Source organism: Cynocephalus volans, chromosome 4, assembly GCF_027409185.1.
Source record: "Cynocephalus volans isolate mCynVol1 chromosome 4, mCynVol1.pri, whole genome shotgun sequence".
In the NCBI taxonomy this organism is placed as follows: Eukaryota; Metazoa; Chordata; class Mammalia; order Dermoptera; family Cynocephalidae; genus Cynocephalus; species Cynocephalus volans.
In genome coordinates this window covers 146287910-146303638 of record NC_084463.1, presented here as the reverse complement: position 1 = coordinate 146303638, position 15729 = coordinate 146287910, and the positions used below count along the sequence as shown (strand labels likewise).

Genomic DNA, 15729 nt, shown 5'->3' with positions numbered 1-15729 from the left:
GCCCTGTCTTGAATGCATTACTAAGCCACCCAGAGCCTTCATTTAGGGAGGTACAGCAGAGTCTTCTGTTGACCTCCCAAAATCCACCCCCTCCCCTTCTTCATTTATCATACACCTTCAGATTTTTAGCTGTGTACATGGCTGCTCGAATTAAGACTACATTTCCCAGCTTCCCTTGCAGCTAGATGTGGCCATGTGACTGGGTTCTGGCAACAGAATGTGAGCAAAAGCACTATGTGAATTCTAGGAAGTGTCCTTAAAGGGTGGAGCACCACCTTCTGCCCTCCTCCTCCTCATAGCTGGACTATGGATGTGGTGACTGGAGCTCAGGATGCCCGGCTCTAGAACCAACACTGCGGCGGTGGCTGCAACTTCCTGATCCCAGGATCACAGCTCAGTACACACACTCCTGGATCCAGCAGCTACACCAGAGGCTTCCTGTTTCCTCACTCCACTGTCTGTGACAGAGTTGGTGACTCTCAAGGTGGGTCAGTTCTGTAGCTTTAGTCTGCAAGTCCTTTCAGGGGGTGCAGTCTAAGGCCTGCTCCCCAGCTGTTACCAGCTGAATTGTGTCTCCCCCTCCCAGTTTATACATTGAAGTCCTAACCCCAGTACCTCGGAATGTGACTGTTAGAAGAAGATAAGGTCTTCAAAAGGTAATTAACTTAAAATGAGGTCATGAGAGGGAGTCCCAATCCAGTGTGACTGGTGTCCACATAAGAAGAGGAGACTAGGACACAGACAACACACAGACTGAAACTTCAGACAACCACATGAAGACAGGCAGGAGACGACCATCTCCAAGCCAAGAGCAGAGGCCTCAGAAGAAACCAAACCTATGCTGCTATGGTTTGAATGTATCCCCCACAGTTCATGCATAAGAAACTTAATTCCCAATATAACAGTATTGAGAAGTAGGACCTTTAAAAGGTGACTAGGTCATGAGAGCAGAGCCATTCCAGAGAACGGATTAGTGCCATCATCACAGGAGAGGGTTAGTTATCACAGGAGTGGGTTCCTGATAAAAAGAATGAGGGAGCTGGCCAGTTAGCTCAGCTGGTTAGAGCATAGTGTTGTAACACCAAGGTCAAGGGTTCGGATCCCCACATTGGCCAGCTGCCACAAAAAAAATGAACAACAATACTGAGTTCAGGCCCTTCCGCTCTTGCTCTGACACATGTCCTCTCTAGCCCTTCCATGTTATCCTGCCATGGCATGATGCAGCATGAAAGTCTTTGTCCAATGCCAGTGCCATGCTCTTGGATTTCCCAGCCTCCAGAACCATGACCCAAATGAATTTCTGTTTATTACAAACTATGCAGTCTGTAGTACTCTGTTGTAGCAACATAAAACAGACCAAGACTGCTGTTACCTTGATCTCTGACTTCTAGCCTCCAAAACTATGAGAAAATAAGTTTCTGTCATTTAAGCCACCCAGTCTGTGGTACTACTTATGGCAGTCCTAGCAAACTAGTACATCAGCCCTTCCAGTGACTCTGTAAACTCTCAATTCCCAGGATAAATCCCTTTTGGCTTAAAATAGCTCATGGTTTTGTTTCTTGCAGCTGAGCCCTAGCTAACACTCTACCATCTTGCCTAGCAGGAGGCTTCTTTTATGCGAAAGAGAAATAAATTTCTGAACTCCTGTCTTGTTTAAGCTATTGATACTTTGGGGGAGGGGTGTTACAGCTGAACCTATCCTTAAAAAATAGAGAGATTAAACTGCAAAAAGCAGAAGGTGAAGAACTGAAAGCACATTTTATTTTCCCCAAAGAGCCCATTCAAAGACATTTGTGAGGATGCTTGAGGTATGCTTCCAGGAAGCGACAGAAATGTCCAGAGCCAGGCTCCCAGGGTTCAAGTCCCTGCCCTGCCACTTGCTAGCTCTATGGCCTTGGGCAGATTGTTGGCTGTGCTGGGCTGCAGTTTTCTCATCTGTAAAACAGGGATCCTAATACCACCTGTGAAGGCCACTGCAATATGTGCCAAGCTCCTGGCACAGCACAAAAGGCGTTAGTGGTAACAGTACTACTATGCTACTATTCTACTAGCACGTCATTATTGTCTTATTTTACATTACTGGACCTTCTTTGGAAAGTTTGCTGCCTATCATCTTATCTTAGGGGACATTTAAGGAAAGGATGAGATGTAGCTGTGCCAGTGCTTTATTATAATGTCAGCCTCCAAGAGACAAAGGGACATGAATATCCAGGTCCTTTTTTGTCACCCTATATCAATTCACTCTAGGTCTCTACCACACTAAAATAGTCATTACAAGCACAGGTTGGAGTTGAGACAGACCAGAGGTCTAATCTCAACGTTCGTCACTTACCAATGTGACACCTACCTACACCACCTCTCCCAACCTTGGCTTCCTCATCCTCAAATAAGGCTAATGCCAAACATGTCCCAGAGTTGTTGTTAAATTCAATGAGACAGCACAAGAAGAGCCTGTCACGCAAAGCTCAGCATGTGGTTAGGGTCAGATGGCCACCATATCTGTATCACACATCCTGAAGGGAGAGAGAGTCCCTGTGGACCCCACGCTGAGCTGTGCCTTCAAGAACAAGGACAGAGTTTCTTTGTCTTCTATCTGGGCATGGTCATAATAAGCCAGCAAGAAAGGTAAGCTAGCGCAACCAGCGAACTCACGGGTGTACACTTGGAGAAAGCCTGGCGTGCCCTCATCGCTGCCCAGGAAAGGACGCACTGTGATGTTGTAGAAGGTACTTGAGCTGAGTCCAGGGATGAAGGCACGAGTCTCATTGACAGTGAGATTGAGGGGCTCGGTCTCCCCAACCACTTCTATCTTGTAGGTATTGACAGAGGATGACTCATTACAGCTGATTTCCCAGATCAGGGTCATGCTTGTGGCATTTATGGTCACAATTGTGATGTTAAAAACCTGACAAGAATCTGTGAAGACACAAGAGGAGTAAAAATAATGAGAATGTTCAAGCCAGAGAGAGAGAGAGAGAGAGAGAGAGAGAGAGAGAGAAGTTGTCATTAGGGAACGTCATCGAGCCTAAGAGACTCTTAGGGATTGTTCCTTCCTCTACACCATGTAACCACCTCTGGAAATGGCCTGGCCAGTTGCACCTGCATTTACTCTTTGTTCTTTTTCATGAGTTCACTGTTAGAGATAAGATGGAGTCTTGATTGACAATAACACAACTCTATGCACATCTTGCCCTAGTTGCTGGGGTGACCCAGAAAATCCCCAAGCATATCTCCATCCAAGAAGGAACACTACACTCTACATAAACAATTAGAGATCGCAGACAAGCATGGGGCCGGTCTGTGTCCCAAGGCGAGCTCTGCTTCAGTAGCCAGACGGGCCTTAGGAAAACCACTTGAGCTCAGTCTCCTCATCCATAAAATCAGGGAAACAATCCTGACTTCAAGAGAAGAGAACTTGAGAGCTCTAGTTATTTGTCACTTGCCCATCCCATCCTCCCAATCTATCCTCTGTCTTTCTCTTGCCTGCACTGTGCCCCTGAAAGCTGCCCCTGCACCTGCCATCACTGGGGGCCTAGCCACATGGCCGGTGATGAGGTCCTGGAGGGCTGTGGAGAAAGCGGTCAGTCTCCCTCCACTGTCTCCTGCTCTGAGTCACCTGTCCTGGCACAGCTGCGTCATCCCCCGCCTCAGCTCTCACTGGGCTCCGCAAACTCCATCTCCTCCCCTGGCCTTTCAGCCCTAGAGGTGGCTTGTCTGCCACACACTAGTCTTGGGTGCCCCAACACCCTCTTATGGTTTCCTTACCCCTGCCCCATCTCGTGCGTGTGTGCGTGTGCGTGTGCGCGTGTGCGTGTGTGTGTGTGTGTGTGTGTGTGTTGCAATGGACTGAATGTTCCTGTTCCCCCAGAATCCATATGTTGAAATCTTCACCCGTAGTGTGATGGTACCAGGAGGTGGGACCTTTGAGAGGGGATTAGGTCATGAGGGTGGAGCCCTCATGAAAGGGATTAGTGTCTTTATCAAAGAGGCCCAGTGAGACTCTCCCTCACTCCTTCTGCCATGTGGGGACACAGGGAGCCTGCAACTCAGAAGACAGCTCTCAACCAGAACCCAAACACACTGTCACCCCAGTCTCGGACTTCAGCCTCCAGAGCTGTGAAAAAATCAATGTTTAATGTTTTAGCCCTCCAGACTATGGTAATTTGTTATAGCAGCCCAAACTGACTAAGACATACACACACACACCCCTCGTAAGTCCACTATAATTATTATTTATAAACTGTTAATAGTGTTCAATACAAACTAGGGTACACGTGCATTCATACCACCAAGAGCCTAAGACACAGTCACTTACTTTACTTGTGCTCAAACTGCTATAAACAGCAGGGAACCCAATGCCCACACTAACCACACGACCACCTGTAGCACTTCACGCAGAGCGTGTTGCTCTGAATGGCCCGGCCCTGGGATGTGTGGCTTGGTGAGGGGCACAAAGGCTAGATTTTGGCCCCTTTCGCCCTCTCACATGAGCTTGTCATGTGCAGGACAACCTACCTCTGCCGAGGACACCACGTTGGAGCCCCTTCCTCCTCCTCCTCGAACCTTCCCCACCCTCCGGAAACCAAGCCCACCTCACCCGAGAGCCACCCCACAAGGTCAAGCAGGCTCTCCTATGGCCACGTCCTCCCCTCCCCCGACACAGCATCACCAATAGAGGAGGAAAGGAGGAAGGAGGAGACGAGTGGACCCTCCTTCAATGTGGACACCAGGGAAAGCTAGAATCCTCACAGACATGGCTCGTCACCCACTTCCTGCCCAAATTTCTAGCCCCTATACAAGTAACACAGCCTGGCCAGTAACTGCCTCCAAGTATCCTCAAACATGTTTCCCCCTAGAGACAATACTCAGAGCATATATATAAAACAGCTCTCTAGGAATTAGATCAGCCCCTCTGAAATTGTCAAGGTCCTTGAGATGTCACCAAATCCTGTCACCTCCGCCCAATCCCTCCCTGCCCCTCGTCCCGGCTCCGCCTTCATCATGTGGGCCTGGGCTGCCAGACTGCCCTGGCGGCTGGTCTTCCTGCTGGGGTTTTCACTGCTCTGGGCTGCCACATTTCACCACCCGGCTGCCCTTCGGAACACCCAGCCACCCAGTCACTACTTAGGCATATGCAGGCCTGTGATGTCCTTTGTAAATACTTGTAAAAATATTCTTTTGCTTAGATCATGAAATAGTCAAAGCTCCCCAGATGGGCCCTGAAGAGGGAGCTACAGCCTCCTTTACAGCTCAGAGCCCACGGCTCCCTCTGCCCGACCTTCGTCCCCGTGTCTACCACCAGCACTTTCACTCAGGACGTTTCCTCAACTGACGTGTCCTCCCCCTGCTCTCCACTTATCCAGACCCTACCCTCCCTCCAAAGTGGTTCCAAACCTCCCTGTAGAGGAGGTCTTGCCTGGGGACTGGATGTTTAAATCATGCTCCCACCTTCCAACATCCACAGCACTTAGTGGACAGCTACAGGGGACGGTGGCTGTGTGCTACTGTGCAGCCCCCGACCCCTCCTTCCAAATAGCACCCCGACCTCCCTGGTGGAAGGAAGTGCCTGTCACCCATGTGGAGGCTGGGGGACAGGGGCTCCCTCCCCTAGCACAGCCATCCGGAAAGCTGGTACATGACAGCCTCTTCCTCCCACAACTTTGACTCCTGAGAGTGTGTCACCAGGTCTGGTGTGGCCCAGCACTGCAGTTTCCTGGATGCCAGTCTGTTTTCTGTCCTTGCTCTTCCAACCCCTAGCCTCACTCCCTCAGTTCTATGGGTGTAGGACAGCTTCCAACATATGTGTATTCTGTCAGATCCCTGTACCAAAAAAGGGGGCCGCTGGCCTGATCGGCCAGTTGCTAGCTCAGTGGGTTAAAGCACTTGGTATTATAAAACCAAGGTCAAGAGTTCAGATCCCCATATTGGTCAGCCACCACCAAAAAAAAAAAAAAAAGTCTTTTTCTATAAGCTGTCCTGAGTCAGTTCACATTGCCCACCCGCCAAAGCCCCCAAGGGCTGCTAGGCTGAGGAATTTGTTCCTGAGCCCACAAAGCCTGACCATGTACTTCTCCACGTATGTCTATCTCAACTCCCCAACTACACTGAAAGATCCCTGAGAGTAGGAACTGTACATTTCTCTACTCTCTGATCAGCACCAATCCAAAGAGCCTCCAAACACTGGTCACTGTACAGAGTGGGAGTGCTGATAAATTACAGCTGGAAAGCAGGAATGTGCATGTCAACACGTGTTTCAATAGGAAGATCAGTATGAATCCCAAGGGCAGGCCAAAAAAGGAAACTCATTTTCCTATCTCAAGGGGAAAAAAAATTAACCAATGATGATCTATTTATAAGAGAAAAATATTATATCAGTTTGTCTCATTGGCTTATACACAGATATGAAAGACAGACATGGGAGTGCCCAGAGCCTGCACACGGAGCTGCTCAATTCATTTTACTGAGCTTAAAGAAAGACCTGCCACAGCTGCAGAGTTAAGAAACCCACCACATCTGCTCTGTCCAAAATCCCTTCCAGAAAACTCCCTCTGATGACAGAACTAGTGGCTAAGCAAAAAAAAAAAAAAAAAAAAATCAGAACCAGAATCACAGAAGATAAAACGTTGTGCTAGGAAACTCTGGCTGAAGCCATTTTATACAACTCAACATACTTGTCCAGAAATCTATGTCCTGGGGCTGTCCTTCTGTGCCATCTGCTGCTTGAGAATAAACAGTGGCCTTGTACTGAGTGCAGGACTTCAGCCCAACGAGCAGGACTTCCGTGTCTCGGGACTCCGGGCCAGAGGATGGGTCAGCAAGTGCACGGTGGGGCTCGATCGTAGGGGCAGAGGGGCTGCCCTGTGGCTGGGGCAAGCTCTCTGCCAGCCTTCTCTCTGTGTCATGGGCATCTGTTTCAGGCACAGGACGCAAACACATTAACAACCAGAGAAACACAGCCCTCATCTTCTTCCAGCACCCTCACCCCACAACATGATACATCAGACAGTGCTCACATTGCTACTCCATAAACACCCAGAGAGAGATGCAGCCTCCTGGAGGGCCCTGGTGTTTCACTTTCTACTGTTTCTCCAGCAGCACCACAAGATACTTTGGGCTTCTCTTTCAAACTCCACTATTTCAGGTCATTCTCTTTAGCACATTGTCTTCTCCCATCCCAACATGGTTTTGCAAGGACACCTCTAAGATCCAGACTTTGCTAATCAAAGCCCACTCAAGGAATGTTTCGCCTGGACCAGACTCTGGCCAGGAGGGGAGCTGCAGGGTATGAAACAGGGAAACAGCTGGTGGCCATTTCTCCTGGAGCTATGCGGAAGGAGCCACCCTGAGAACAAAGCCGATAAGTAGAAAGAAACAGAAAGAGATGAGTATTGCCTCATCTCTTTCTTTAAGGCCTCGCTGCAGCAGGGAGGAGCCAATAAGTTGCTCTTTTAGTCTTAGCTATTTAAAGTCTGGTTTACTGTCACTTGTGATCAAGAACCTAACACCTGCTTTGGGGCTCTGTTTCCTCAAGTGTAAAATGGGGATTAAGTACGAGTGCTTATCGACTCACAGGGTTACCATAAAGATCCCCTGAAAACGCTGTGAAATCTGCAGAAGACTGTGCCAACGTCAACGCAGCAGACGTCTGCTGGGCTTGCCTGCCAGGCATCCCTTTTCTCAATGGATGTGACTGAGTTCCTCGATGGCTCTAGACTTGGTTTAACACACCTGCTGTTTGCTCACCAGGAAGATAAGAAGCTAAAAGGGCTTGGAGCCCCGGATGCCAAACTGCAAAAAGCTCCAAGCCCCATTACAATTCTGGGCCCCAATGTGTTCACCTGTAAAGTAAGAACTTCTCTTTCCTTCCTCCTACAGGTGCGGGATCAAACCAAAATGTGGAGGAAATGCCCTCTATAAATTCTAAAACTCTATACAAATAGAAAAATAGTATTTTTAAAAACTTACAGCACTGAAAGTCAAAACCCACAATGGAGACGGGGAAGCACCTTTTGTAACTCACCTGAACCACTCTCTGTCACCAGGGGGTCTCTCTGTGTCCCAAATGATTCTGGAAGATACGGGTTGACGTTGTATTGAATCCCTGGCTTCAGGCCTGAAATATTGACTGCTAAGTCTGGAATCGGCTCCTTGCAGCTTCCAATGCTTTCCAGGAGCATCCGGCAGGAGGCAGTGCCATTGTCATTGCTCCAGGTAAGGGCAACCTTCGTCACCCCCACGGAGGCAACACGAAGATCAGAAACTGGACTCGGCTCTATTTTAAAAACACACGATGGGCATTAATGGAACAAGATGTTAGCAGTCACCTCTCATTAAGAATGACTGGTGTCATGGATGTTAAAGTGACCCACTAGAAATACTTCCTTCATATCAGAGTCCAATGCACTTCTATCATTTTGCAGTGGGAGGAAAACATCATTACTTAGAAAAGAGGGGAAGGAATAAACCTCGAAACCAGAATTGTTTAGGATCTCTACTATCTCCAAGACTAACCCCAATAGTGATTTGAAACTCTTCTACATCTCCCCTTTTAAACAGTAGCATTTAATATTCGTTTTAGACATCAGGAGCAATGCATCAAATAAAGTGAATGTTTGCTAAGCCCAAAGATCTCAATCCAAGATAATGCAAATAATATTTTATAGCACCAAGACTTTACAACTAAAGAGCACATCTCTGTATTCCAACCCCAAGGGGATTTTTCAGAAGACCTTCTGTCTATACTATACCCTGGCCCTTCTTTCCATCACTTTGCATGGCTGACAATGACAGAAATCAAACTACTTCACCCAAAATGACATCCACTCCCTTCACTTCTGAGATGAGAATATGGAGACCCAGAGAGGCAGGTGACCTGCTCAAAAGCATACATGACTGGCAGCATTGGGGAAATGAGCCCAGGGCTCCAGTACAACGATTAAAAGCCCAGGTCAAACTGCAAACAGAGCAAAACCCTCATGAGGTATGCAGGTGGCTGAACTCGAAGACACTGGCCCAGCTAACTCTCAGGCACTGTCCAGCTCTGAAACAATGTGATCCACTCTGTAGTCCAATTCTTCACATCAACGGCCTCTGATGCAAAGCTTTCTAAATTGGGTCACTCATGTGTCTTCGTTTCTTTGTTGTTGTTGTTTTTTGTTTTTTTAAGAAACATAACATCAATCAACTACTCCAGCTCGATGACTCTGGGTAGTTGCTAAGGGTGTCACTACACCACAGCGGTCTGGAGTTAGGCTCCCTGGTTCAGTCGCACCACTCAAGGCTCAGTACTCCGGGATCTCAGAAAAAACTTAAGTGTCCACATTACAGTGTCTTCAGCCGTAGCCCTCTGGGTTACCATGAGGACAAAATCATGCATTAAGGGCAGCTAAGCACATAGTACGTGTTCAAGACACCGAAGCTGATGAGCTCTGCTGGGTCACAGCCCTTCCTCAGAGGCTGGAAGGTGGATGAGGACACTCGGCTCCTCTGCTGGGTGCTTCCTGCCACCTCACCTCCTTCTCTTTCCTACCATCACCAACTCTGTATCACCTGGTCCCCATCACCATTTCTAAACTCTGCGTTCTCCTATCGTCTCTCTGCCCTCTCCTTCTTTTCCTCTCTTTTTCACAATGTAACGTAGCAAACCTTTACTGTGGGGTTTTTTCCATCTAAAATTGCGCACTGAGCAGCTCCAGGAATTTCTGTGACGGTGCCTGAGACATCCATCCCTGTGGCTCTTCTCTCTCCAGATCTTTTTATTTTTACTCATTGGGCTTCTGGGTAAGATTTCGTTTAAAGAAATACTTCCCTGGCTAAAAAAACTGCTGGACGCCACTGGTTTTTTGTTGCCTGCTCCATTTTCAGAAGATATGCTGTGTTAGATCTCACTCACATCAAGCCTCCAGGAGGTCAGTCCATGGCCTTCGCCAGACAACGCGACCACACACACGACGCACATGCACACACATGCACACGCGCACACACGCACCACTCAGAACACCAACAAAGGACCTCTTTTTTCCATTTTTGGAGCTTCTCATCTTAAAAAGAGCTTACCTGTTGGGTTTTGTTTTGTTTTGTTTTGTTTAATTTCTGGTTCTTTTCAGCTTAAAAAAAAAAAGAGCTAAATTTTGAGCTATAACAGGTGGCTTTAGGGTATTGACATCTAAGCTAAATCAAAATTTAAGCTATCTAACCTTAATTAAAATCTAAATGTCATCAGGCTCCTATTTCATCTGAAACACACACTCCTCTATAAAGTATACCGAACTTTCATGACCAGCAGAAACTCCTAGGAATATAAACATAGCACTGATTTCCTGGGGAGCTCAAAAGACTAGTAATTACCATCAAAACACATTTCTAATAAGGTCTCTACTTCTAATCTTAGCAGAAAAGTAGGTACTGACTAATAATAACAAAAGAATTTTACAGCCAAACAGTTGGAAGTAGTTAAAACTTCCAAAAACACATAAACCCTTAATACTGAGTGATCTAGCCGCCTGAATTCCTGGGCTTGACACAACACAGTCCCTTTTCTCCTCTTCTAGTTTATGAAAACCAATCTCTTCCCACCAGGCAACACGAGTGGACAAGACTCTAGGGTACAGCACAGTAAGAAATGGCTCATGACCATCCTCGGGAGCCAGCCGTCTTACCTGTTGTGAAGGTTATGTTCCTGGGATCTCCCCGCATTCCAGTGCTTATTATTCCTGGAGTGATGGAGAATGTATATGAAGTCCCTGGATGTACACCTGTCGCATTCCACCTTGTTTGATTTGTAACAGCAGGCGTCCACGCACTTTCCATCTCGTTCTTTACTCTATACGTGTACTCAGAAGCAGCTGTGTCGTCGCTTCTCCAGCTGAGGATCACACTGGTTGGACTGACGACAACAGCTTTACTGTCAAACACAGGACTAGGTTCTATTTAAATATTGTTTCCAAAGAAAAAGAAGAAAAGGTACATTTAAAAAAGAAATGTAAGAGTGGGTCTGCTATGCATGTCTACTTTCCCAAAGTAAATTTTATAATCACAGAGTTTCATTTCTGTTTATTTGCCTCCTCGACTTTTCTGTAACAAAGTATTTTTATTTTATTTATTTATTTATTTATTTATTTATTTTTGTCTTTTTGTGACCAGCCGCACCGCGCTCAGCCAGCGAGCGAACCGGCCATCCCTATATAGGATCCGAACCCGCGGCGGGAGCACTGCTGCGCTCCCAGCGCCGCACTCTCCCGAGTGCGCCACAGGGTCGGCCCAAAGTATTTTTAAATACAGACACACGTATATGTGTGTATGTTAGTGAAACAAAGCTTTAAAAACTGACAGAAGCTGGTCGTGTTGGCTGTGACTTGACTGTGGGGTTAAATCTGTGTAGAAGCTGGTACAAAAGGAGACCTAAGGTGCAAAATGAGTCTATCTCCTAATTTGTAGAAAACACTACACGTAGAGATGGTACATGATGCAGAAGGGTGTGGTAATGTTTTTGCCAAACCCTGACATCAGCAGGAAGCTCAGAGTTTTCTCACATAAACATGGCATGGGGCAGAACAGTGTAAAGACAAAAAAAACTAGTTTTGTAATCCAAATCTGCTCTTCAAGACCTGCTCCACCATGACCAGCAATTAGTCCCTTAAAACCTCTCAGTCTCCAGTTGTTCTGTTGACAGTTCTAACACACCATCTAAAACATAAAAGATTACTCCTGAGCCACCATGATATGATAAACAAGGTCACTGGATTTGGACATTAAAAAACCTGGCTTTATCTGACATATTTACCTGGAGAAAAAAAAATTTTTTTTTTTTAAATCTGGGTTCAGAGTCCAATTCTGCTAGTCACTAGCCATGTAATTTTATCTCTCTGAACCTCTCAGCTTCATCATCTGAAAAATTGTAGATGTGTGGAATCTTAAACCAGAGGAAGCCATCATGGTTATTAACAGGAGAATTACCAAATGGATGTATCCTAATTAAATCCAAGATTGAAGAGTAACAACCAGAAACAGAAGAGTGAAACACACGTGATAAGGCCTGTGTGCTCAAGCAGCTTGGGACTGACCCCAGAAGCGTCAAGACGGTACAGGTAGCACCATCTTGGGATGTGCATGGAGACTGTTCCCTGCCTGGCTCATGAGAGATGCTCATGTTTCCCCAATCAATGCAAAAAGGCAGGAGAGGAAACAAGAGAAGGAAAAGGGAACCAGCAGGGAAGAATCCTGTGGCCCACAATTCAACAAACTTAATGCCAGGAAGCCCCTCCGACTTCAATTTCCTCTTGAGAGCAGCATTTTTGGCAGACTGTCATTGTGCCGCCGTTTACAATCAGCAGTGATGACGGTGAGTGACAAGGATAAAATAATCGTAGCAGTTACAGTGGTGCAGGAGCAAGGACAGTAGAACCCTATTCAGGGCTGGCCATGTCCCAGGCACTGCACCAGCAGCTGACAAGCAAGTTCTCATCTGTGCCCCACAGCAACTTCATGAGGAAGGTGATGGCACCGTCTTGAAGGAGGAGAAATGTATTAAGAAATAAATTTTGTTGATTCATACGGGGATTCTAGGAAGGTTTTTGAAAGGCAGGTTCTTAAGTTTCAGTAGTTCAGAAAAGAACACACATTTTAAAATTTTTTTTTTTTAAATATATGTGTGTGTGTATTAATGAAGATGAAGAAATTGGGGTCAAGAGGGATCAATGACTTGCCCAGGGTTACACAACTAGAATCCAGCAGACCCAGGAAGCAAATCTAGGTCTCTCTGATTCTGAGTCTGTGCTCTTAACCGTGCTGCCATCAGAGAACTGCTTAAAGAGCAGACAGAAAGAAAAGTGTCAGAGCAGCTCTCAGAGGAAACAGGATGTCCCTCTACCCAAGAACCCAAGTGACGGGGGCCAACAATGGACAGCATAAAGATACAAGATATAGTCGCTTTTTAATGCTGAGACTTCACATAAAGTGATTTCAAACACACTGCCTATATGATAACATTTAAATACATTCTCTAAACCCCACAATCTATCCCAAAAGAAAGTCTTGCTTACTTGTGTATATTCGGAGACAGCAGGTACTGGAGCCATTTGAAAAGGTGATAAGATACTGTGTCCCAGGAGCAAGGCCCCCAAGTACAGTCTTCCCGTCACCGTCTGGTTGGGAATAATTCCAGTGACTCTGGCCACTCAAATCGGTGACATTTGTTACTGAAAAGTTTTCTGGTACCTCACTAAAATGAATCTCACTGAGTGTAGAGCTGAATTTGACAGAACTACAGTTGAAGCCTAGAACACAGAAAGGAAAATCAACACACAAACTAATAACGTGGCACCTCCCACCATATACGCCCGAGGCAACAGATTCTTTTATTATAGTATTTAAAACTTATAATAGTTCCCTCATGTCCCCAGCTTCAGAATATCATATCTATGCATAGAAGTTTTCTCCTTTCGCACCAGTGATTTAAGACTGCACAAGGTACCTACCAGCTTATTCACCAAACTAATTAACAGGGAAAAAAACCAACTATGAAGCTCTCCCCATTGTTTGCACAGGCTTTGCATAATTACTGTTATTAACTGAGATTTGCTTTATTAGAAGGTTTCAGCAAGATCTGCCTCTTTTGTACGGCACTGTTAGAACAATCTAATTATTTTACCTCTATTTCACAGATTCGAGATTTCACCAATCTGAAATATATATACATATATATTCCCAAATTTTGGGAACAAACAAAAGCTACCAATTCTTATTTTTTTCCAATAGAAACATTTTTTGAAAAACTACCAACTGCTCTTATCGTTAGTTCTTATAAAAAACGTTTTATGACCCCCAAAATTAGTAAGGACATAATCCCAGAATGGATGGTGCTTTCAACTGAATATATTTAGCTTCATTGAAAACTTATTATCATATCCTTATTTTTCTCATTTTACTGTAGACCAGGGGATGGACCAGCACGAATCAGCAAAAGGAACTCAGCCTTCCACGTGAAAGCAAAATAGACAGAAGGCTATGACTGTTTTTCCAAAGGTTACACAAACGAGGCATGCCACTTTTAAATGTAGCAACATAGCAACACAAGGACAATGTAGCAACACAATAAAATACTTATGGGATAACAGCACACAAAATATATAAAAATACTGTATTACAGCTAAGTTAAATCATCCGTGAGCATAGGTTGGAAAAAAACTGCAGAAAATATTTGGTTTTTATTTGTCAGGGTTGCACCATTAATTGAATTTTGTCTTTCATCTGCTGTTCCCACCCTCACCCCACTTCTAAAGAAAAACTGGAATCTAAGCAGTTTTAACAAATTAGCATTTTCTGTGATTTTCACAGCGCTGTTAGAGTTGCTCTGTGTCCATTAGGGGGCAGTAGCCAACAACACAAGAAGAGAGGAAACTGGTACTCACAGTCACCTGCGCACACGATCTGGAACAGAAAAAGAAAACGGAAGTCAGCACATTCATTCAGCCATGGAAAACGCAAATCAGAAATACAGCAGTTGAGGATTTAATGATGGGGGTGGTGTGTTAAGAAGTACATTAAGCAAAGGCCTGCTGGCCAGGCTTAGGGTGTCTCGAGACAATAAATACAGGGACTCAGTGAAACCACTAGTCAATTACAGACAAAGGATTAATTCAGTTTATATGGAGGCCGACCCGCTGCTGGCTGCAGTGTCTACACGGTGTCTCTCCCCAGAGAATCATCCAACCCCAGAGCAGCTCCCTCCCGCCACTGCATGATGAGTTGAGACAGAGAACACAAGAAGCAGAGTCAACTCTGTCGGGACCAGAGAAAAAGGAAACCAGGACCAGCACCCTGGTTTCCCTGCCCCAGAGCTATTTCCAGGTCATCACTGCAGGGTGTAAAGCCAGATGTGCAGCAGAAGAAATCTGCTGGGTTTGGGATTTTCATTACACAAAAATTCATCTTCTTCTTTCTATCAATAGGTGGCAGTAATTTATTTTTAACAATCACATGGCAAGCAGCTTTGGGAAGAATGTTTCAAACAGAAAAGGCCTTAAGATTTAGTTTATAGTGTCCAATCTGCAACCTTCAGGTCCCTGGGGGGAGGGCGGGGTCCTTCAGGATAATCATTGTGATCCATAAATTATTTCCCCACACTTTAAAAGCCTAAGGTAATTCAGGGTTGTACATTCCATTGTTTTATCAACACACCTTTTGGTGAACAGGAGTTTTCTAAGTATGGCCCTCATGAAGAAGAAAATTATCAAAAAGGACCCTGGTGGAAAAATAATGTCCTCCAACTTCCCATCACACTTAGAATAAAATTTAGACTTTTAACCACAGTCCTCCTAGCCCCTCTGGTCTCACTGCCCCCTCACATTCTGCCCCCTTAGAGCCCTTACATATTGATTTCCTCCTCCAGAAGCACTCTGCCCCAGACCTCCCATGGCACAGCCAGAAATGCCCCCTCCTCAGCAAGTCCTTCTCTAAGCAGCCACGGAAACCAAAGCCCCTCCCTCTCTATCACATCACTGTCTCCTGCAACCACAGTGCGTGCTCCATGAGAGTAGAGACCTTGTCTGTGCCCTGTGCCTAGAATGGTGCACTCAATAAATGCCACTGAAATGAAAGAATGAGCTCAAAGAGGGGGAAAGTCTTGCCCCAAGGTCCCCCCACTCCCTTTCCACTTGCACCACCCCACTCCACCTTCAAGCCCCAGCGTCTAAGGCCTACACTGTTTCAACTCATCTTCCTGCCTCCAGC

At 45.9% G+C, this 15729-nt stretch overlaps 1 protein-coding gene across 1 annotated transcript in view; it reads right to left on the bottom strand.

Moving 5' to 3' along the window:
• Window positions 1–15729, bottom strand: part of PTPRJ (protein tyrosine phosphatase receptor type J) — a 159203-nt gene that overhangs the window by 36664 nt on the left and 106810 nt on the right. The window contains 5 exon segments of the mRNA XM_063094995.1: window positions 2653–2916; window positions 6672–6908; window positions 8021–8272; window positions 10659–10925; window positions 14409–14427. Coding sequence (XP_062951065.1) covers window positions 2653–2916; window positions 6672–6908; window positions 8021–8272; window positions 10659–10925; window positions 14409–14427 — 1039 coding nt within the window.